The sequence below is a fragment of the Eptatretus burgeri genome, chromosome 1, assembly GCF_056783735.1.
Source record: "Eptatretus burgeri isolate ZD-2024b chromosome 1, Ebu_testis_v1, whole genome shotgun sequence".
NCBI lineage: Eukaryota > Metazoa > Chordata > Myxini > Myxiniformes > Myxinidae > Eptatretus > Eptatretus burgeri.
The window spans coordinates 88,983,339-89,006,440 of record NC_140961.1 but is presented as its reverse complement, the minus strand read 5'-3'; the positions used below and the strand labels follow the sequence as shown (position 1 = coordinate 89,006,440).

General features: G+C 41.0%; 1 protein-coding gene across 3 annotated transcripts in view; it reads left to right on the top strand.

Annotated features, from left to right (window-relative positions):
- NOL4 (nucleolar protein 4) overlaps window positions 1–23,102 on the top strand; it is a 512,661-nt gene that overhangs the window by 52,511 nt on the left and 437,048 nt on the right. For all 3 annotated transcript variants that reach the window (XM_085891239.1, XM_085891232.1, XM_085891224.1), the window contains exon 2: window positions 12,035–12,190. In XM_085891239.1, the coding sequence (XP_085747365.1) occupies window positions 12,035–12,190 (156 nt within the window). The remainder of the gene's footprint in view (window positions 1–12,034; window positions 12,191–23,102) is intronic.

The window sequence follows — 23,102 nt, the reverse complement described above, 5'->3', positions numbered from 1 at the left end:
TGCGCTTACACATTGTGGTGCAAGACGGCGGTCACCCTGCTCAAGGCACTATAGACTTGTTTCACATGGGACGTGCAAGCCGTGCTCTTCCCACACAAGGCAGACCACAAAGGTCGTCACTCTAGGCTCCTGCTTGCAAAACCAACATGGCAATGCATGGGACCCAGACAGCTTCTCCTCCTCCCTCACGATGTCCTGCAGCTCGGTCACTGTGTAAGGTTGCTCAGCATGTCCCTTCACTACATTCCAGAGTTCCAACTTCCAATCTCAGACTGTAGCTGCCATCTTATATCAATAGCACCTTTGTCTGAAGTTGCATCATTTAGTTGGCCATACTTTGGAGTAGTCCGGCAGATAAGTGAAATATTTGAGGGAATTAATTGTGCCTGTGATGATACAAGCATGAACTTTGGCACACTGCTAGAGCATGCCCTAAGGAAGATATTTAGCTATAGGGCCATCACAGAATTGTCTTGAGGCCAAATGGCGGCCATTTTCCAAAATGGCCGCCACGGGTTGTTATTTTACCAGTTTCTCAGGTTCTAGACAAGCTAGGATATTGATTCTGGTGGATAATCATACATTTTCAAGGATGAGTAATGCAGTGGTACTATTTCTAACAAGCTAGCGACTACCAAACTACATATATCTAGCATTCAGGGAATTAAATAATAGTAAAACCATCAAATATTAGCGGAGATATGCACATTTTCCGGAATTCAGAATCAGCCCATGAGTTGTGTGCTGACCTCATAATTATGTTTATGTGTATTCATATATTTTGCTGCATAGTCACACAGAACATCATAATAACGTCACAATGATAATTATCTATGTTGTTAGTAAAGCTTTTGTGTACTTGTGTACACCTAGTAACAACGCCTAATCTGCATGGATATCTGTATGCTTTCAGTTGACCTGGACTGTGATTGTGGTGGCAGCCAACATATTTTCCTGGATATTTCAGCTTATGGTAGAGTGGTGGTGGTATAACTAGTACATACTGTTCTCATATTGTAACTAGTAGATGCTGTTCCAAAGTAGCGTAGTGCAAAGGGATAATTGCCAAACTATACAAGGTGATGGACCCTGATGAGCCTAGCTCCCCAGGTAAACAGTGCCCGACTACAGACTGTAACAAATGTGTTCTGTGTCAGGAAGACACAGATGAGATGCTGACATGTCCATATAATTCAGCACGTGGCACAGATGGGGCAGGATATAGGACCATAGCTGAGCATCTTGTAGCATTCGACAAGATTAGTTGCCTGCCAACAACACTAAAACTATTACAACTGGTTGAGGATCAGGGCATCGATGCAGCAATCCAGGTTCACAAAGCCAAATAGTATGACTCCTGCAGACTGCAGTATAACAAAACAAAACTTCAGAGGGCTGAAAAGATGAAAACACACCATGATGATGACCCAGAAACCCACAAGTTCACCCGTCAGAGCATTGAACATGAAACTCATTCAACAGAGACATGCTTCTTCTGTGGCAAATCTGCAGCAAGAGATGCTTTGCGTAATGCATCAACATTCGAACTTGACATTCGTGTGAGGCAGTGTGCCCTCAAACTCCAGGACAAACACCTCCTATCCAAACTAAGTTTTGGAGATCTCATTGCCCAAGAGGCTAAGTACCATGCTCAGTGTCTTGCCTCTCTGTTCAATAAAGCGAGGGACACAAAGGCACAAGAATCTAATGTAGACACTGTCAACCATGGAATTACATTTGCTGGACTTGTCGCCTATATTGAGGAAGTTGGTCAATATGGTTGCACCAGTGTTCAAGCTAATAGACTTGATGAATCTGTACAGTACCAGACTGGGACAACTGGGGACACACGTGACGGGGCTTCTACACTTCACTAAACTCAAGAACAGAATACTGGGTAACTTCACAGACATGGATGCTCACAAGCAAGGTCGTGATGTGGTGCTCGTGTGCAATGAGGATGTTGGTGCTGCATTAGGGAAAGCATGTGAGCATGATGCTGACAATGATGCAGTTCATCCAGCCAGAGCTTTGATCATCTAGCCTTTGATGACGTCACTAGAGCCTTCTGTGCCTTAGCTGCCACCCCAGACACCATAGACAACTGGATGGAGTCTCTGGAGCGATTCGTGGTGTTGCTCTATGACCGCACTAGCAGCCTGGAATCAGTCAATCAGGCACACAATCAGCTGTTCGCCCAGAAAGGTAGAGACATTGACGGACTCCTTCCAACACAAGCAGCACTGATTCAGCACACAAAGAGGGCTGCCTACCAAGCTGGTCACTGCTGGGGACAGATGATGGTTGCAGTCCCGGAACTCCCATCCCCAGGTGACTGGGGGTGGAAGAAGAAGGACACAGGTGGATGGGAAGTTCACTGGACCACACTGCCGGAAGCGAACCAGGCTTGTCGAGAACTCATACACTGTGGATGCAAAAAGGGGTGCAGAAGATGGTGCAAATGTGTCAAGGCAGCACTTCAGTGCACTGCCCTTTGCCACTGCAGTGGACTGTGTTCTCGAAACTAACATTACATTTCATTGAAAACCTACAATATTACCATGGAAGGCCTTACCTGGTTAATAATAGAAGGACTGTCGTAGACTTGCCCTCACTACTAACATGTCAAACAACAATTGGACATGCACTATTGATTTGCAAGATACAGCATAATCTCATGAACTGTGTGCTCATATAAATAAACTACCAAATATTACAAAGGAAACATTGCGAAGACTGCATTGTACTCTCATGAATATGTCACAGTTTCAAAACATGTACATGTATAACTCCACCAATATTAAATGCGTTTATAATCTAACTATTATTTATTTTCCTGAAAGCTAGATATATGTAGTTAGGTAGTTGTTAGAGTAGTTATAGCTTGTTGTAAATAGCACCACTGCATTCCTCATCCTTGAAAATGCATGATTAGCCACCAGAATCAATATCCTAGCTAGTCGAGAACCTGAGCTTCTGGTAAAATAACAACCGGTGGTGGCCATTTTGGAAAATGTCCGCCATTTTGGCCACAGGACAATTCTGCGATGGCTCTATATGTAAATATCTTCTTTAGGGCATGCTCTAACAGTGTACCAAAGATCATGCTTGTATCATCAAAGGCACAATCCATTCCCATATCTGCCGGACTTGAGGAGGGACTTTACGCGAGCTAACACAGTCGCAAACATTCATCTGGTGATGTTACGGATCCCACATTAAGTTTAAAAAAGAGGAGTCTATTATTATTCTTTCGTATGCAGCACATTGCTGTGAGTCACATCATTTGCTGTGGGTGAGTGAGGGAAGGAGCAGGGGAGGGTGGTGGGATTGATCTTCTTCAGTAAATTCGACAGCTGTGCTCCTCATGCAATGTTCCATGCAGTTTAGAGCAGGAGTTTGGAATTTAGGGTGCCAACAATAGCTCGACTACTCTTGACGTAGAACATCATGTGATCTTCAATATCCACCAACTAGTGTTGAGGGATGGGATCCAAGTTTAACATCCTGCTGAGGGATGGCACACAGATTGATGCCTCTCTTTATATGCAAAACATCAGGATGACAACTCAAAGGCGAAATCCCTGGACCGAGATTCAAACCCAGGCAAGTCAGCTCAGAGGTGAGTGTGCATACCTCTCGGCTATCGTACCAGCCCAGTGTCGGCTATTATGTTCCCATACCCTGGCGAAATGCTAAATTCCTGCACCATTGAGCTTCTTCGGCCACATCCAGTGATGGAGTCGTGACCTCTCCAAGTTTACTTCTTCCTAATGGACGCGTTCATAACTAACGAATGAAAACCTTCATTCCAATAGGGAGTATTGGAACAATCGTAACAACATTGTTCAATTACCATTCTCAACACTTTGCTTTATGGAATTTTTTTTTTGTTCTTGTGTAAATCTAATGATGGATTGATTGTGAAGGGTTGATGAAGGAAGAAATTTGATGGAAAATATTGCTTTTTGTGTTACTGAAATCCTCTCATTTTAAGGCAACAGAAAACTCAACTAACCTCTTTCATGATTAGAGTGAAAATGTTCAGCCTGCCTTGTCAGGCTGGTTACCATGGTTTAACCAAACCAACTCTGACAACCTTGCAACACAGATAGTGAGATGCAGTAAAGTGATGCTGATCATTATTCTACAATCACAAAAAATATATTCATTTGTGCTGATTTATCTTCTTCTTCTTCTTCTTTCGGCTCACTCCCGTTCGGGGTCGCCACAGCGGATCAACCGTCTCCATTTCGCTCTATCCTCCACATCTTCCATTGACACTCCAACCACCCACATGTCCGCCCTCACCGTATCCATGAACCTCTTCTTTGGCCTTCCTCTTCTCCTCCTGCCTGGCGGCTCCATCTTCAACATCCTTCTCCCGATATACTCCGCTTCCCTCCTGAGCACATGTCCAAACCATCTCAATCTCACCTCTCTCACTTTGTCTCCAAACCGTCCTACCTGCGCTGTCCCTCTAATATACTCATTCCTTATCCTGTCCATCCTCGTCACTCCCAACGAGAATCGCAGCATCTTTAACTCTGCCACCTCCAGCTCCGCTTCCTGTCTTTTTGTTAGTGCCACCGCCTCCAAACCATACAACATAGCTGGTCTCACTACCGTCTTATATACTTTCCCCTTCACTCTTGCAGCTACCCTTCTGTCACAAATCACTCCTGCAACTCTTCTCCACCCACTCCATCCTGCCTGCACTCTCTTTTTCACTTCTCTCCCACACTCTCCATTACTTTGGACAGTTGATCCCAAGTATTTAAACCCATCCACCTTCCCCACCTCAACTCCTTGCAACCGCACCATACCACCACCCTCCCTCTCATTTACGCACATGTACTCCGTCTTACTCCGACTGACTATCATTCCCCTTCTCTCCAGTGCGTACCTCCAACTCTCGAGGCTCGCCTCAGCCTGCTCCCTACTCTCCCTACAGATCATGATGTCATCCGCGAACATAATAGTCCATGGGGACTCCTGTCTGATCTCGTCCATCAACCTGTCCATCACCATTGCAAACCAGAAAGGGCTCAGAGTCGATCCTTGGTGCAATCCCACTTTTACCTTAAACCAGAACGTCATTCCTACCGCACACCTCACCGCTGTCACACTGTCCTCGTACATATCTTGCACGATCCTCACATACTTCTCCACCACTCCCGATTTGTGCTGATTTATGAAACTGGTAATTAAACAACTCAAGCAAGTTGCCTGTGCCCGCACGAGATTCTAAACGGGATAGGGATGGGGACGGCAAAAATGCAAATGGCGTCTTCAGTCATTGAGCCGGCAAGCTGAGAGCAACAATTCACATTTATTGCCACATCTGCTGCAATTTAAATGCTCTAATGGCGGTGAGGTGCTCCGTTTGAAACTATTTGTTCGATATATTTAGCATTTTGATGCCGAGGGTCCGTAATACAAACTTGTATTGGTGTCAAAGCCAGTGAGCAATTGCAAATTAATGGCAGGATTCAATAGACTGCCAAATGGGATTATTTTTTTCTTTAAACCAAATTGATATGCACACAAAAAATAAAACAACTCTGACCTTGAAGACCTTATCTGAATTTTTTTTGTTATGCAACAAAAAGTTGCATCTGTATCTGGGGAGTTGTACAATTTTTCTAAGTTGTAGACAATTTGGAAATAATTGTAGACAATAAAGCAGTGCTGTGTTTTCTGCAACTTTTCTAACTTACTGAGTAGTCTCAATCAATAAGCTCAATTGTTGAGATCACTTGAGTGCTGAAATTTCTTGAAATATGGCTCACAAGCTGTTCGATATATTTATGAAGTTGCATTAATATAAGATGCCCAAAAGTTGTGCATTTTCTGCTGCAAAAATGTAGAAAAGCTGTGTTGTGTTTCCAGGCCTCGGTGTACGATGTGAGATTCTATCATGGGTTTTTCCTTCTCAGTGGCTGGTTGAGTGTGCCAACAGCAGTTGCTTGATCAGTGATGAACATATCGCTCCTAAGTTGATGTCTCCAAGCATGATTAGAAGTCGTTGTTCCCGTCACATAAAGCCACCATCAAGATATTTGTGTTTTATTCAACAATCCACGAAAATAAAATTCTCTCAACTGTAGAGTCACCTTACTTGGAGATATATGGGGTAAAATAATTATCAGCGGTTTCAATGCAGAAAACTCTGGCTAGCTGTTTGCTGAATTAATGTAGCTATCAAATTTGCTTTGTTACGCTGAGGAAGAGCTTTATAGCTTCCTGTAATTGGACTTGATTTCTCTTTGTGTCAAGTGTTCAAGTTGTTAAGATCAAAGAATTAAACTTTTGTCATTGATGAAAGCTTGGAATGTAGCTTTTGGCTTGGAAATCAATGAAAGCTTACAGCGGCCTTACATTAAGCCACATCACGCTGAGACCTCTCCGTGCAAATACTCTCAAATGGACTTAAAATGCCTCGCTTTGGAGTAATGCTATTGTTTTTTTGGCAACGTTTCCATCCTCATTTCCAGAAGAAACACCTAAAGAAAGAAAAAAAAGCATTTCACCCACTTTCAATGTCTGCAGTGTAGACGTATTGCTGATCATTACCATTTTTCTACTCAAGTATCATGGCTGAGGAAACACTGTAGAATAAAATATTTGCCTTCGTGATGCATTATCATAAATTTGTGATAGTTTTATTCCTTTTAACAATCTTCTCTCGAATGCCCTTTTTCCTTTTTGCCTAATTTCTGGTTGCACTTTATTTTTAACATTGTTGTCAGCTGCAAAAGAGAAAACAGCCACAGCTGCTGCTGCTGCTGCTGCTGCTGTTGCTGTTTCTGTTACTTATCCCAGGCATGCTTCAGGCTCTGCCATGTACCATTGCTCCCCAGTGGGTTGTTGGGGTAGCAGAGTCCCAACTCGAGATTGTAGTTTTTAGAGCGATTTAGATTGGGAATTTGTCATTTGTTCAGAATGCGTTCACCAACTGATGCAACCACGGAGGTTCCCATCTTGATATCCATTTGATTGCTGGTGCCTTAATTGATGCAATACCCACTCTGCAAAGCACCAGTCATACAGTTTATCATCAGGCTGAGAATTCAAACCAAGCTAAGAATGTGTACAAACTACATTCAGTTGTAATATGACTTGATACAGAATACTTGCATTACTCAAAAGTTTTCATTGATAGTGTGATCATGTTTTTTTTTTTTCTGTGGAATGGTATTGAGAATGTTGTTTCATCAAAACACCGATAAATATGCCAACATCATTGTCGATGGGCCCAGTAGGCATCAATTGTTCTTTCTTGTGATTGCATCTCTTCCATCTTCTCTATTGAGCCAGTTTTTCTTCTTTGTCACCTCCTGTCTCCCTGCAAGTCAGCAAACTGCTCCAATCCACAATAATAAGGTTGCAAAAACAGATGATCTCCAGCTTACTTCCAATTACAAGCAAACTCATGAAATCCATCATTGATGCTCATGTCAAGTCTTTCCTCTTTTCAAACAGCCTCATTTCTGACTATTGGTTTGGATTACATCCTGTTCACAAAACTATGGACAGGCTGCTGTTTCGCACTTTGCAACTAGTGGGGCCTTCAATCTCAAGGAAGAGATTAGGACCATCTCCTTGAACATATTTCAAGCATTTGACATGGTCTGGCAGCCTGCACTGCTTGTCAAGCTCACTGCCTACGGCTTAGAAAGTCTCCTTCTTACTTGGATTTCTGACTTCCACAATCGTACAGTCAACACGTTGCTATTGATGTAACCCTCTCCTTTCATCTCCCAGCAGAGGCTAGAGTACAACATAGCACTATATTTAGCCCAGTCGTTTGGCTAATCTACATAAATGACCTCTGCGATGCTTTAGAAAAACGCTCTCCTCCTTTTAGCAGGTGACTTTAAATTGTAATACAGTACCCCCCCATCCCACTGATAGGTCGATGGAAGCTGCATCATTCTGTGCTGATCGAAACTGAATCGATCTGGTACGAAAAATGGAACATGTTTTCCAATCCTGGAAAATCACATGATCTCACCCCGTCACTCAAAACGGATTGTCAAATGAGCCCGCGATATCTATTTTGATGGTCAGACACGGGAAGAGGTTCAGTCTCTTGAACTCACCCTCGGTCGTGATCTCATTTTGGCTGAATCTATATCAACGCTGACCTCCAAAGCCAGCCATAGTTTGGGAAATATCTGTCATGCCAAGTTATTCCTTGGGGAAATCAGAACTACTCAAAACATACAAGGAATTCTGTCACATCACAGAGAGGCTGTTGATCTCTGCTCTTTTTACTGTATCTCTTCCAGTCTACCTCCTTGTTCTTACTTGGACCTTTGATCCTTTTCATCTTCTCAAGGATACACATGCTCCATTTCAGTAAACCCTTTCTGGTTAAACACCGAAATCGAGGCGTCCTGCCCACCTCCAATTGTGTTCCTCCTCCTTCCTGACCATTCAATCATACTCTTCCATCCAGGGCTTCAAGCAGGTGACGCATCACTATCTCATGTCATCCCCCATCCTGACTCACAGTCTATTCTGGTAACCTGCACTTCTTGTCAAGCTCTACCACCATTAACCTTCCCCAACCTAACCCTTTCACTTGCAAATTACTGTTTTCTCCCCTCCTCTTTTCATTTTTCCTGTTCATTCATTCCCTTGCCTGGATTCCAACTGGCAGTGCATTAGCATTCTGTCCTCCATCTCCTTGCTCTTCTGTTTGCCGATATTTTGTACAAAGGATTGGAATAGAAAAGATGGGTGTTGATTGGGGGGATTGTTGAGAGAGAATGGGGAGGGGATACCATTCATGGATCAGTAAAGTCAGGGTTAGTCACGTGCTAGTTTACTGTCAAGTCTGGATTCAATCTTCAATGGTAGCGGACTGAAGTAAAACCTGCCTTTCCAGTCTGGTGCCAACGAGACGCTATGCATCTCAAGAGCATCTCCTCCTTCAGGTAGGAATATTAAACTTCCTGTCCCATCTGCATTTTAACGATAAAAATCCTCGGGTGTCTTCAAAAGAGTATGCCATTATGTGCTCATTCCCCGTGTTTAAACTCTGTTTGTTGTTTTATTTTGTATCGGCTAATTTGCACTTCCAGCATTGTGTGGGAATGCTAGGAAATTTGTGTAGGTGCTACGTGGTGGAAAAATTATCACCTTCTCTTGATCAGATTCGTTGGTGTAAGGGTTAGAACATGTGCTCCCAGTCTAAGAGGACGGTGGTTCAAAAACCCTTACCGAATCATACCAAAGACTTTTAAAAATGGGACATGATGCTTCCTTACTTGACATTCAGGATTTAAATTACTAGAGTATGGATAATCCCTATATGTTGGCATCCATGGGGAGGAGGAAATTGTGGTGAGAAAGGCGGAACCATTGTTGTGACATTGCTGGCACCCAGAGTGCCCCCCAAACTCAGTTGCTGTGTTTGTCTCGTCCAACAGTCCTGTGTTGTGTCTGGTGTATTTATCTATCTCCATCTGTGTGAGACATATATATGTGTGTGTGGAAGTTCCACTCCAAGCCTGTAGAAAAGAATGGAATGCTCTGAAGAAGTCATGAATGATTCTGTGGCTAAGAATCTATTATAATGGACTGGTCCCACTCTGTTGTAGGTGTGGATATTGGTTATCTGTGTAGCCATGAGAAGCTAACTCGTACCAGTGAGGTCTTCTCAACAATGCTTCATAACTCCACCAAAACACTGCTCAGGTTATCGGTTTGGCATAACTGGTAAAAGGGCTTTCACCTGTGTCTATATATTATCACGTTAAACTTTCCTTTATCATGCCGTGCATTGTTTTCTGTTCTCTACGATGCCCGACCACCAGTGCTAAATGAACCGACGCAACTCCATTGGTACTTTGTCTTTGAATGACGTTTCAACCTTGCGAACAATCTTTCATTGTTTCATCTCCAAAATTTCCTCCTCTTCGCTCTTTTGTGAATCTGAGTTTTAATTATTTCAGAACATCCGTGTTCATATTTTTTTGTAGCTCTTTGCTGTTAAATTTGTTTTTCACACCAATACAGTTTAAGAATTTGTAAGTTTTGTAATTTGTAAGAATTTGTAAGTTGCGGTTTAGCATTTGCTTAGAGGCAAGAATTACAAGCCAGCATTTTCGTGCCCTAAAATGAATAATGGTTGATATTTTTTTTGAAAATCTCTTGTTATTTATAACGCACATAAACAATGGCACTAAAATATCGCGTCTGCAAAAACAATTTTTTTTTTGGTGGGATTTAATCCCAAACTATCGGCCGTAAGAAAAAGAGGTAATCACCAAATTCTGAAACGTAATTTATTTACAGCTCAAACCCGTAGTTCAGCTGTACTTCTGAATTATTAAAGGAACAATTACTTTAAATCACTTTACAGATTTTTTACATGGCTTGTCATGTTGAGAACGGTCATTACTGCAAGAGGTTGTAACTTTTATGGGGGCATTGCGTTCAACTCTTGTTGTTAACCGTCTGCTAAAATTGTGCTGATATTATGCACAGTTAATGCCTCTGCATAAAATGAAAACTCATTTTGGGTTCTCGAAGTTGGAAATGGATTAGGAGCTTAGCCATTTCGCATCTGCTGTTGCATGCTATTCCAGTATAGAGAGGTAACCCTGGGGAATGAATCAGCTGCTGCCAATGGCCCCTCTCGGCTAATAAGCACCTTTGCTCAGCCCAATTGTAAGAGTGGCACCTGAGGGGGAGTTTCAGGCCCCACTTCTCCACTTACAGGCTCACATTGTTTGGAAAATGGGTTTATATATGCCTGCCAGAGCAGATGGACAAACTGTTTTTACTACTTCCCTAAAAATCTCGATAAAATGGCAAGTGTATGTCATCATAGCTCCGAGGAAACCCAAAACCAGCCTAGTCGAGTCCACTAAGGGACTAAGGCCTCACTCAAATCATTTGTCGGGGGTTGTTTGGCATGCTTGTCATGCTTGCCAAGTATCGGCTGAAGAGTGAGCAGCCACGGAAGTCGATCCCCCATCTGCCAGTGGAGAAAGAAACATGTCTTTAACTATTGCAGCAATCAGCAACTCCCTAACACATATAATATGCGTATTTGAGTGGAATTTTGAATTCCAGCTTTTGTAGATATACAGCAACAAGTTGATTTCGGTCTCGTTTGTTCCTTTTTTTGAGGGGTGCACCACATTAATTAAGTACACAAGCTCTTTTTTTGGCTATTCCCAGGCTGAGAAAGTAAATCCTGCTCCTTACTACAGCTCCCTATAGGACATACTGCAGCATTACAGGTTCCAAATTGTTGCTTTCTCGACCACAACAGCGAAGGAGCTTTTACTTGATGTAAAACGTCAAATGACTGGAGAACATCGCCTTCTTATCAATGTCAGTCAGAGACTCACAAAGGGGAGACATTGTTGCTTACACATAAATTACTGAAGTTCCTTTAGCTGTCCAATGGTGCACTTTTTTTCTTTCTCAATATTTCTCAATCAGATCTAGTAATTATTATTATTATTACTATTATTTTTATTTTTATTATTATTTTAATATCAATTCAGTTTCCCTGTAAGGATAATCTTTTTTTTAGAAACCTGTTAACTGAGGTTTCATCCAAGATGTGTCAGCACCACAAGCAAGACCAAAGCAAAGGTTTATTGTGTTCTACAAGCATTGCAAATTTTAACGTCGTGATGGACACATAGGTTGTGAGTATAAAAATAAGCTTTATGCATGTATAATGTAAAAAAAAACATTAATATACTGTATACATAATGCTTGCGTACTCACAACTTTAATATTTTTGTAAATGGGTGGAGCAGGCTGCCCAAAACGTCGAGGCCTCCTTTTCTTATTTTTCTTTTTCTTTGGAGTTATTTTTAAATTATAAAGAATATATACATATATATATATATATAGCTCTTTTAAGAGCCAACACAAGGTATAAACTGCAAACCTTTTACTTTATTATTATTCCACCATGGAAACCTTTAAACAGCACATTATGCATATAGTGGTTAAATCTTTCTTGTTTTTCCTTGGTTAACCTTCTACCCGCCAACAGCTTGGAGATGATCAAGTGACAGGTGGCCCGCAAGCCCTCCGACAGGTGGCCATGGTGGAAGATTTCTTTGATATTATCTACTCAGTGCATGTGGAACGAGCAAGCATTGGGGAACGTGTTGGGAGGCACGCTGGGCAGAAGCGCACCTACAAAGCGGTGAGTCATCTTGCATCATGTGCATACACAATCTGGTATAAAGTGAAGGGATGAATATAATTTTAGTTTTATCTGACAAGTCTTCTTTGAACAAAGTTTTTGATGCATTAATAAAGAAACTGTGCAGATGTTTTTGGCTGTTTTGACCCGAATATGTTTGATTATTGCATCGCTCTCCTCTCTTACAATGTCCCTCCCCCTCCATCTATCTGTACTAATCTATGTGAACAAAAGGGTGTGTGTGTGTGTGTGTGTGTGTGTGTGTGTGTGTGTGTGTGTGTGTGTGTGTGTGTGTGTGTGTGTGTGTGTGTGTGTGTGTGTGTCAGTATGTGTCTTTTCCATAACTCCAAAACTATAAAACCGAGCAGCATGAAAGTTTGCATGCATATTAAGAAAACTTCAAAGAAGTGAAAGAGTGAAAATTGGGTGTTTGGGTTCATTAAAACACCCCTTTTGAAGATAATTAACGGCCTTATATAATTATATCCTTCATCAGGTGGTCCTCGGCCACCTCGCTGTCTGGGGTCTTAAGGCGTTTCCTAGGTAACCTTGCTGGGGTCTGAAGCCGCCATGTTTTTTGGCCTGCTCAACCTTACCTCGACTTGGAACAGGCCGCAACTTGGAATAAGCTGATAATCACAGCTATGAATTGCTGGGTACATTGTAATGCTTATAAACGCCCAGAGACATCAGCGTTCATTGTTTTATTTCATTTTCACATAAGCGTTCGCCATGAGTATCTCCTAGCCTAAAAAGAATTACAAAATTGAGGCTCCAGAATCGAACTTGCAAGCAGTTCCGACTCTGCGAAAAGTGTTCATTTGTCAAATTTGGACGTATGTGATATTTTGGGTGTCTCCGATGTATGTTTAATATGATGGTTCGGTGATTGCCAATTGCATGACGAGGATTGCCGTTTCATATCGACCGCTTTGTTGAAGTACTTGCTTGAATGCTTAAGCCACTTGGCGAGTGCTCTCCAAGCTGCTTCGTTGTTTGTTTCTGGAAAAAGAGCAATTGCCTTTAATCTCACATCAATTTGACATACATTTCCACCTTTGTTGGGTCCCGCGGTGCTGTGGGGAGGGTGACTCGGGAAGTGTCTTATCCACTGAAAATGTGCAAGGATCGCTTTATGCGATCTCCATTTGTAATCCTTCTTTCACTTCGACATCGACAAATATAAAATAAAATAAAATAAAATAAGGTCCATCTGACGATATGTTCGCCATGTTTGTTCGAGCTGTGAAGGCATAAGGTATAGATCGACATTTTGTGTTCTATGGCTTAATACATTTTTGAATTTAATTTTGCAAATTACCCACTTTAAATCTCCTTTCAAAGAACGCTCTTTCAAGGTAAATATTTGTGTTTGTCATTTATATTTACTTGAAGCGTGTGTGTGTGTTTGTGTGTTGTTGTTGATTGGTGTCTTCATATGTGAGATTCAGAGTGTGGAATGGACTTCTCCCAGGGTGGGCTCAAAGTATCCACCTTCATTTCAGTATGGGGTCACAATTCATGGACCAAGCTGTGAAATGTTCTGTTCTCAAAGTGTTTGTGCTGATTGTTCTCTTCTGGATCGTCACCGAGCCCCGCACAGCTTCCAACTGCAGTTCTTTCGTAATAATATTCCCAGGGATGGTTTTTAATATCACTGTAAGGTTCGTTGTCATCATTCCCCCATAGCTCCAACTATCACTGGTACAACTTTGGTATGCTTCCAGAATTTTTTCACTTCATTCTTGAGGTCTTGGTATTTGGTCATTTTCTTGATTTCTGCATCGTTTAGTCTGAAATCACTCGTATTAACACCTCAATCGGCAATGCCTTCTTCTGTCTCTTTTGTACCAAAGTATGATATCTGGTTGCAGCGCTTTGTTTTCGATGTTCACGCTCGATTGGATCATGAGGTCGAACGTGAGCGGTAATTCCTAGCTATCAGTCCATGCTTTTGGTTAGTATTCCCACAAATTTTCTGGAACTGGGATATCAAAGTTTTTGCAGATGTGGTAGCTGTTAACTTTACAAACTCTGTTGTGTCATCATGTGTACAGCTATTTTGACATGATATTTTTTTTGTGTGTACGGTCATGAAGCAAAACATATCATTCTCTTTGCTAACGCCACCTCCACCTCTCACCTATCTCTCTTTTTCCAACCCCTCTCCCTCCCCCCCACACTCTCTGTATGTCCCCTCTTCACTCCCCCCCTCAATAAAATGCAGCACTCTCCTCCCTCATCTCTGTCTCTCTGTCTCTCTCTCTCTTCGTCTCCCCCCTCAAGCAACGTTTCATGAGGAATTGCTCAACCCAACTTCACCCCCTTCCTCGCTCTTCTCCTCTTCCCAGCTTCCCCTTCTTCACCCACTACTCGCTTCCCCTCCCTCCAATCCCTGCCCCTTCCTTCCCTCCATCCTCTCTGCCTCCTCTCCCCTCTCTTCCTTTCTCATTCTCCACCCCTCCCCTTCGTACCCCTGTCAGCAAAGCGACGGCTGGTGTATATATATATATATATATATATATATATATATATATATATATATATATATATATATATATATATATATATATATATATATATATATATATATATATATATATATATATATATATATATATATATGTGTGTGTTTCCTCCACAACTCTAAAACCATGTAACCAAGCGGCCTGAAACTTTGCATTCATACTAAAGGAAGTCCAAGGTAGTACATTAATTAAAATTGGGTGTTTAGGTTAATTTAAACACCCCTTTTGAAGATAATTAATGGCTTTCCCCCATGAAAAGCCTGGTGTTGGCTTGGTGGTTAGGGTGGCTGGCTTGGGATATTATGGTCCTGAGTTTGAGCCCCGTTTTTCCACTGAATTAACACCAGGTGGGGTTAACTCAGCCTGTCATCCTTCTGAGGTCTGTGAAATGAGTACCAGTGTGCTGGTAATAAGGGCATTACATCAGTGGCACATCCATACTTGGTAGTCATGGTGATGCACCATTGTTCATAGCCAGTTGAAAGCATAAAAATCATCTCACCACAATAAGTGGAAGTATCAATAAATAAATTTTAATAACCTCCATGAAAGGCTTATCCTTCTTCAGCCCATGTTTACCAAGCAGGGGTCTTCACCACCATATTGATTCAGCCTATTCAAACATGCCTTGCCTTGGAAACACGATCGACTCGAATAGACTAATTAAAGTATATAATCAAAATATTATATCGATTTGAGAATCGGATCTTGTGGACTATATGTGTCACAATCTGTCGTGAAATCTGAAAATTTTAACAAATTTACGATTTTTATAACTAATTGTATTTATTTAAGCAAAGCATTAAACTTAACTTTTTCTAGTGTTTGGCCAATTGTATTGAGTGAAGAAGAAATGAAGGAATGTGGAGAAATTGAAACTTCATACAGCGCAACACAAATATAATTATTAACCAGCGGGATCGAAGCTGCAGTCGACAGGGAGTCTTTTTTTCGGCTATTGTGAACAGTTTTTTATTTTACATTTTATTTGCAGTATCGAGGTTCGTATAAGAGCTAACACACAGAGCATGTAACAAGGGGAGCAGGAGACAAGAGGGGCGGGGGGTTGGAAGGGAGTGATGGGGCGTGGCACACGGGGTAAACAAAGGGAAACCACAGAGACTTTCAGGTGCTTACACTACAGGGACTTTCAGGAAGGCAGGGAATTTGAAGGAGGTGGGTTTGGGGTGGATTGATGGGGGTAGAAAAATCATTGTTTTGGATGGGGGAACATAAGAGACTGGTCAAAAGCTGTTTTGATGACCTGGAGGGAAGAGTCGGATTGAAGGGAGTGTGGGAGTTTATTCCAAAGGTGGGGAAAAGAGGAATTAAAGAGTGAATGTGAGCAGTGATTCATGATTTTGGTAGTTGCACGTCGCAGACAGAGCGGTGGGGGGGGGGGTGGGGGGATGGCAAGGCCGAAGAGGAGATGGTAGAAGACAGAAAGACCACCGACCTGCCTGCATTGAGAGGGTGAGAGACCCAAAGACTCAGCGTGATCGCGAGAGATACCAATGATCCTAAAGCCAAGAAAGGTGAGAGGCAGGAGCACCAGCCCAGTGGGGTGAACAGTTCTCCATCAGGCTGGGGATGAAAGCTTTGTACGTGGTCAGGAGCTCAGGTGTGCCAAGGAAAGACTTTGCATGATGGATGATGCCGAGTCAACGACTAGCTTTGGAGGCCAGGTTGGTAATGTGGCTTTCCCAGGAAAGATCATGGCAGATAGTGAGACCTAGAAGCTTGAATGAAAGGACTTTTTCAAGAGAATTTTTGAGAAAGTAGATGGAGGGGGGGGGGGGGGAGTTCCAGATGGTCCTTTCAGAGAGACATAGTGAGAGTTTTTTCAGCTTTTGTATAATCTGCTTTCTTTGTAAACTATTCATTTAAATGTATTACTGGAGGTATGCATGCTCGATCTAAGCTGCCATAAACTGTCATTGCAGTGTTTCACAGGCAGGGTGATTCATCAATGTGTGTGCCACCTCTCGGATGGACGTTAAACTGGGCATTGCATCTGCTATAATTCCTCCCCCCTCCCCCCACTCTCCTCTCTCCTTCTCATCTCACTCTCTCACCCCTTTGCCCAGGGTGCAATTTGTAAAATTTCCATTGGGGGGGATAAAATTGACAGACATCATGTGCGGTTTTTTTGTTGTTCTTTCTGACTTTTACAACTTACAAGCTATAAATACCAATTGCAACATAAAGTAGAAAAGTTGCACTACAATGAAAAAAAAAGCCCCAAAAGGGACTGACAGTTATTTCCCCAACAGGCAGTTGAAAAAAAATGTTATTTCTTCCTGAAGTGGTTCGATCATGGGGAGAACAACTTAATTTAACGGCGTGGTCCTTACATTTCATGAAGAATTTGGTCTGCATTTGGCCATCAGTTTCCTGGAAGATTTAAAAATTTGTTACCTGAATTTAAGGTGAAACATCCCTTTACAGGCTCTTAGATGAGGTGGAGCCCAATGGCGTGCACAACCCCATCAGAACTTACCGTTCTGATGTATTGTATCAAATTTTGGTCCATATCGATCATGTCGTTTGTGAATATGAGGGATTCGGGGAGGGAAACCGTGGCCCCCTTTCCAGGGGAGATTCAGCTATGGGGAACACAACTTAAGGTTAGTGCATGCTCCCGATGCCTTGTGGCTAGTTTGGTCTGGATCTATCTGGCGGTTTCTGAGAAGAAGATTTTTGAATAAAATACCAATATTTCGGGTAAAAAACCACCTTTTGCCCCCTTTTCGGGAGCACATCCAGATGGGGAGCACAACCCCATGAGACTTTTCTGTCCTGGTGCCGAGTACCAAATTTGGTCCATGTCGATCAAATAGTTGTCAATAGTGAGGAGATGTTTTCGACAAATGTTAACAGACGTAAGTACGTATGTACATACGAAGGGATACCCTGACCCACTCCATGATCATATTGTGGAGAAATAACTTAAATATATCGCTAATTAATACATTTCTCACAGTGAAAAAAAAAAAGTAATGAAAAAATAATCTTGGAACCATTTCAGCTCTACATGTACAGATTCAAAACTTATCATCACTTCAATTCAAATTCGACAGGATAATAACGGATATATTTTATATTGTCTCATCGAAATACGATGACGTAGTTGATTCTCATTGGTTAATTTGCTGTGCTTCGTCACGTGCAGTTTTGTGAGATGTTAATAACTGTTAAGTGCAATCTCATCCGATCCATTTTATACAATTTTACAGCATGATCTGGATCCAGTGAAACCATGAAACTCCATTAAATTTTTAAAAATCATGTTTGCCACGATGTCCTTCTGATGGTATACTGTTTGTGTGGCTAGAACAAGCTTTTGAAAATCAGTTCATGCTCAAAAATGATGCAGCGTGCATTTATCATTTTTCAATGTCAGACGTTAAAACTTCACGAATTCAATCATCATTAATACAAAATCTTTTAAGAGGGAGGGAAGAATTGATAGCCCCATGGATTGCAATTTCAAGTGCACTGCCAGGGATATAAAAACCAGAGCCAGTGAATTCCCCCCCCCCCCATCACCTCCGACAAATCACACCCTGCCTCTCTATCTCTCTCGCTCTATCTCTCTCCTACCCCTATCTATCTCTCTCCTACTACTATCTATCTCTATAACTTCCCCTGACCCCTCTCTCGCCCTGACCCCTCTCTCTCCCACCCTCCCCCTCTGTTCAGGCCTGACTGTTAAGGACTGATGGTTTAGTTTTGAAATTAAAATTGCTTCCCCAGAGTCGAGCAAGTACAAATCCGATTCGGAGTGAGCCAACCGGAGGGGTGCAAAAGTTGCTGCATGTGTGAGCATGCATGCATGCATGCAGGCAGACCTTTGCCAGGTAGATATGGTGGGTTTTAAATGCTCCCATCCAGTTTTATGTTGAAAGCGGCAGGTAAAAAGAAAATGTTGCTGTTTAGGCACGCTTTATCGCCTTTCTCTTTCCCTCCCATCCCCTCATGCTGCCTTTCCTTCCCCTCACTCTGCCTTCCCTTCCCCTCATGCTACATTCTCTTCCCCCCCTCACCAAATTCCCTTCCCCTTCCCTCACTCTGCCCTCCCTTTTCCTCACTCTGTCCTCCCTTTCCCTCACTCTGTCCTCCCTTTCCCTCACTCTGCCCTCCCTTTCCTCACTCTGCCCTCCTTTTCCCTCACTCTGCCCTCCCTTTCCCTCACTCTGCCCTCCCTTTCCCTCACTCTGCCCTCCGTTTCCCTCACTCTGTCCTCCCTTTCCCTCACTCTGTCCTCCCTTTCACTCACTCTTCCCTCCCTTTTCCTCACTCCACCCTCCCTTTCCCTCACTCCACCTTCCCTTTCCCTCACTATGCCTTCCCTTTTCCTCACTCTGCCTTCTCTTTCCCTCACACTGCCTTCCCTTTCCATCATGCTGCCTTCCCTCCCCCTCCCCTCATGCTTCCCTCCTCCAAAACCCCCTCCCCTCTCCACCCGCCATGGACATCTCCGGGTATTCTCCACATGCTGTATTAATGTATTGTTTTAATGTACCCCAATTTGTTCAATCCTGTACTACCCTCTCTCCCCTTTCTCCACAACTCCCACTACCAAAGCAAGTTGAGAACCCCTCCCCTCATTTCCTCCTGAAGTCCTCAATGACAACTTTCCCTAATTTCACATATTTGTACACATTTTTCTTGATTGTCAGTCTGATTAGTCCACTTGTATACCAGCTTTTTAATGCTGGAACTATTTTCATAAATTGTTTTTGAGATTTGGAGATCACATGATCTCATATCTTACGTACATATTATAGGTGGAATGAAACCTCTCCCTCCCAGGTCTCCAACAGCTCACATACATTTTTTTATTTTTTTATTTTTTACGTTGTATCGGTGTTGTTCAGAGGAGCTGGTTGTTTCACACATTACCATGTGGTAATAATCTCCATTAACTGTTAAATCCTGCCGGCAGACCAATAACTACTTTGCCCGAGATGTCGTTAAAGAATGTGGATTATGTTAATCAATGATGTAGTGTGCATATATTGATTGTGGCGAACCCCAAAAAATTGGCAACCAGCTAGCTTGTTCCCCCGAAAAGGAAAATTTCATTTACTGTCAATCTGCTGCTCCGGAGAACCTTGACACCCATCCAGGTGGTTACCATGCAATAAAGAAATTACATTCACCTGCCAAACTGCAACAGCATTTTTATCAAACAAAAAGCCAGTTTAAACGAGCTCGTCAATCATTTTCATTGTTAAATTGCCTTTTTTTTTTCAAGGAAGAACTGTTATTGACTCCAGACGGCAGGATGAGTTCCCTTCATGAAAAAAAGAAATGAGTAACACTTAGCTTCCTGGCAGACCACCTGATCTGGGCATTCATCCAAAACAAGCACACCTTGATGTATCATTCACACAGGCTTGAAGTTCTGTGAGTCACACTGACCCTTAAAGCATTTTAATATATAATGTGTTGTTGAATTGTCTTTTGCGGAGAGTTCTTTCTTTGATAAAAAAAAAATTGTCACAGGTTTGTCATGAATGGAATTTTTCAATTGCTAGGGGACAATGTGGCTGCCAGGTGAATGTGCTTTCTCTGTTACTAGAAATAAGCTGGCTGATCGGCATTTTAATGTGACTATCAGGAAGGGCTGTAGGCCATGAGCTGCAGCCACATGATGGAGCTAGAAAATGATTTTCATGGCACCCAGTCGGGAACTGCGGGAATATTGTTGATTTTCATGGTCGAAGACATGCTGAATCCACAACTCAATGTTCCCACTTCGAAAGGTGTGGATAGCTATGTGAAATCACCCCTTAAATGACCTGTGAGGGGTCAAAAGTAGGGAAATTGGCATTTTTGCCATTTTTCTCAAAAGTCAATGAGGTTCAGATTGCCACAAAATTTTATCAGGATGTAGTTATCAGCTAGTTAGCTCAGTTCACTGTATGAGAAGAGAGACCATTTGGAATCTTCTAATATTAATTAAAGTCATCATCATCATCATCATCATCATCAGCCATGCGTTACGCAGAGCATCGGTTCTGCCAAAAGTGTTTCTTGGCTAGTGTTACAATCATGGACAGGGCACCACCCTGACGCAGGATGCTCGACTGATTGCGCAGGAATTTGGCATTTTGACATGGTGCTGGCGATAGCTCACCTACCCCTCATGATCAAGACTGTGAGGTCTTTAATGGCCACCAACTAATGCTGGCAGATGGTATTCCCGTTTAACGTCCATCCAGGGTCGGCACACACGCTGATGAATCACCCTACATGTGAAACACCAGGATGACTTTTAGAGATGGGTCGAAATCGAAACCCAGGCAGAGATGAGACCATGTTACATATTGGCTATCCTACTCTGGCTTTTTTTATTATGGAGGCATACCCTTAAAATATGACATTGATTGCTCACAGTACTATTTTTGGCACTTGCATTGGGCCTCTTAGTTAAACTGCTTTCACTTCAGTTCCTGTTCAAGTTGCACTCCTTGTGAGTTATGCATTGCAGTACAATTGTGTGACGGCAAAGGCATGTAGATCCGAAAACATCAGTGGTAATGATTTTGATTCCAAACTTCTGGAAACCAAGCTAATTTCAAGAGAATTACCATATCATGATTTTATTATTGACTAGCAGGGATACCCGTGCTCCGCACAGGAATGCCATGGATGATGGTGGGTCTGAAGGAGTATATGTCACAGTTAATTGTAAAATTGTAGATGCTAACACACGCACACGCACACGCACACGCACACACATGCACACACACACTTTTAATAGTGTGGATACAATATTCGCAAGATAGAAATCAAACCCGATCGTATTTATACACCGCACTGCATTTAATAGCGAATAGGAGTATATATATATGTATATATATGTATATATATGTATATATATGTATATATATATATATATATATATATATATATATATATATATATGTATAGATATATATATATATATATATATATATATGTATAGATATATATATATATGTATATATATATATATATATATATATATATATATATATGTATATATATATATATATATATATATATATATATATATATATATATATATATATATATATATATATATATATATATATATATATATATATATATATATATATATATATATATATATATATATATATATATATATATATATATATATATATATATATATATATATATATATATATATATATATATATATATATATATATATATATATATATATATATATATATATATATATATATATATATATATATATATATATATATATATATATATATATATATATATATATATATATATATATATATATATATATATATATATATATATATGTATATATATATGTATATATGTATATATATATGTATATATATATATATATATATATATATATATATATATATATATATATATATATATATATATATATATATATATATAGTGTGTCAAATGCATAAGTCATAATTCGGAAACCGGGAAGTCGGAAGTCATTGTCTTCAATTGACTGTAGTATTAATTTCTCATTCTCTATCAAATTCCGTTGGTCCCATGTCAATCGGCTGAACTTGAAAAATTAACGTTACGCAATCAGGTGATGACGTCGTAATTCGGAAACTGGGAAGTCGGAAGTCATTGTCTTCAATTGACTGTAGCATTATTTTTTCATTCTCTTGCAAATGGCGTTGGCCCCATGTCAATCGGCTGAACTTGAAAAATTAACGTTACGCAATCAGATGATTACGTCATAATTCGGAAACCGGAGTAGGAAGTACAATTCTTTTACATCGGGACACTCCCGGGTACGTTCTGTCAGCATGTGAAGTTTGGTGAGGATCAGTCCAGGACTTTTCGCGTGCATAGGTCACAGAGAAACACACACACAGACACACAGACACACAGACAGACATACTTTCAAATATATATATATATATATATATATATATATATATATATATATATATATATATATATATATATATATATATATATATATATATATATATATATATATATACATAGATAGATAAACCAATTTGGCTCACTAATGACCTTCATGGAGGATACAATCCACCTGTCCTGCCTGGTCCGTTCTACTTTAGGTGCCATTCCATGCACATATATTCCGGTCGACTCTTAATTGCGTTTGGGTAATATGAGATGGGCACTTAAATGTGACCAATGAAAAGCAACACCACACATATTGCTTTCACGAAATAGCAATTTTCAAAAAAAATAAAATTCATATCAAACACATTTGAGGAACAGCACAGTAGATTCAGCAAGAGTAATTTGATTAATACTTTAAACTGGATGTATTGGACTTTATTTTAATTAACATGACTTTAATGGTGATTAACACTAAT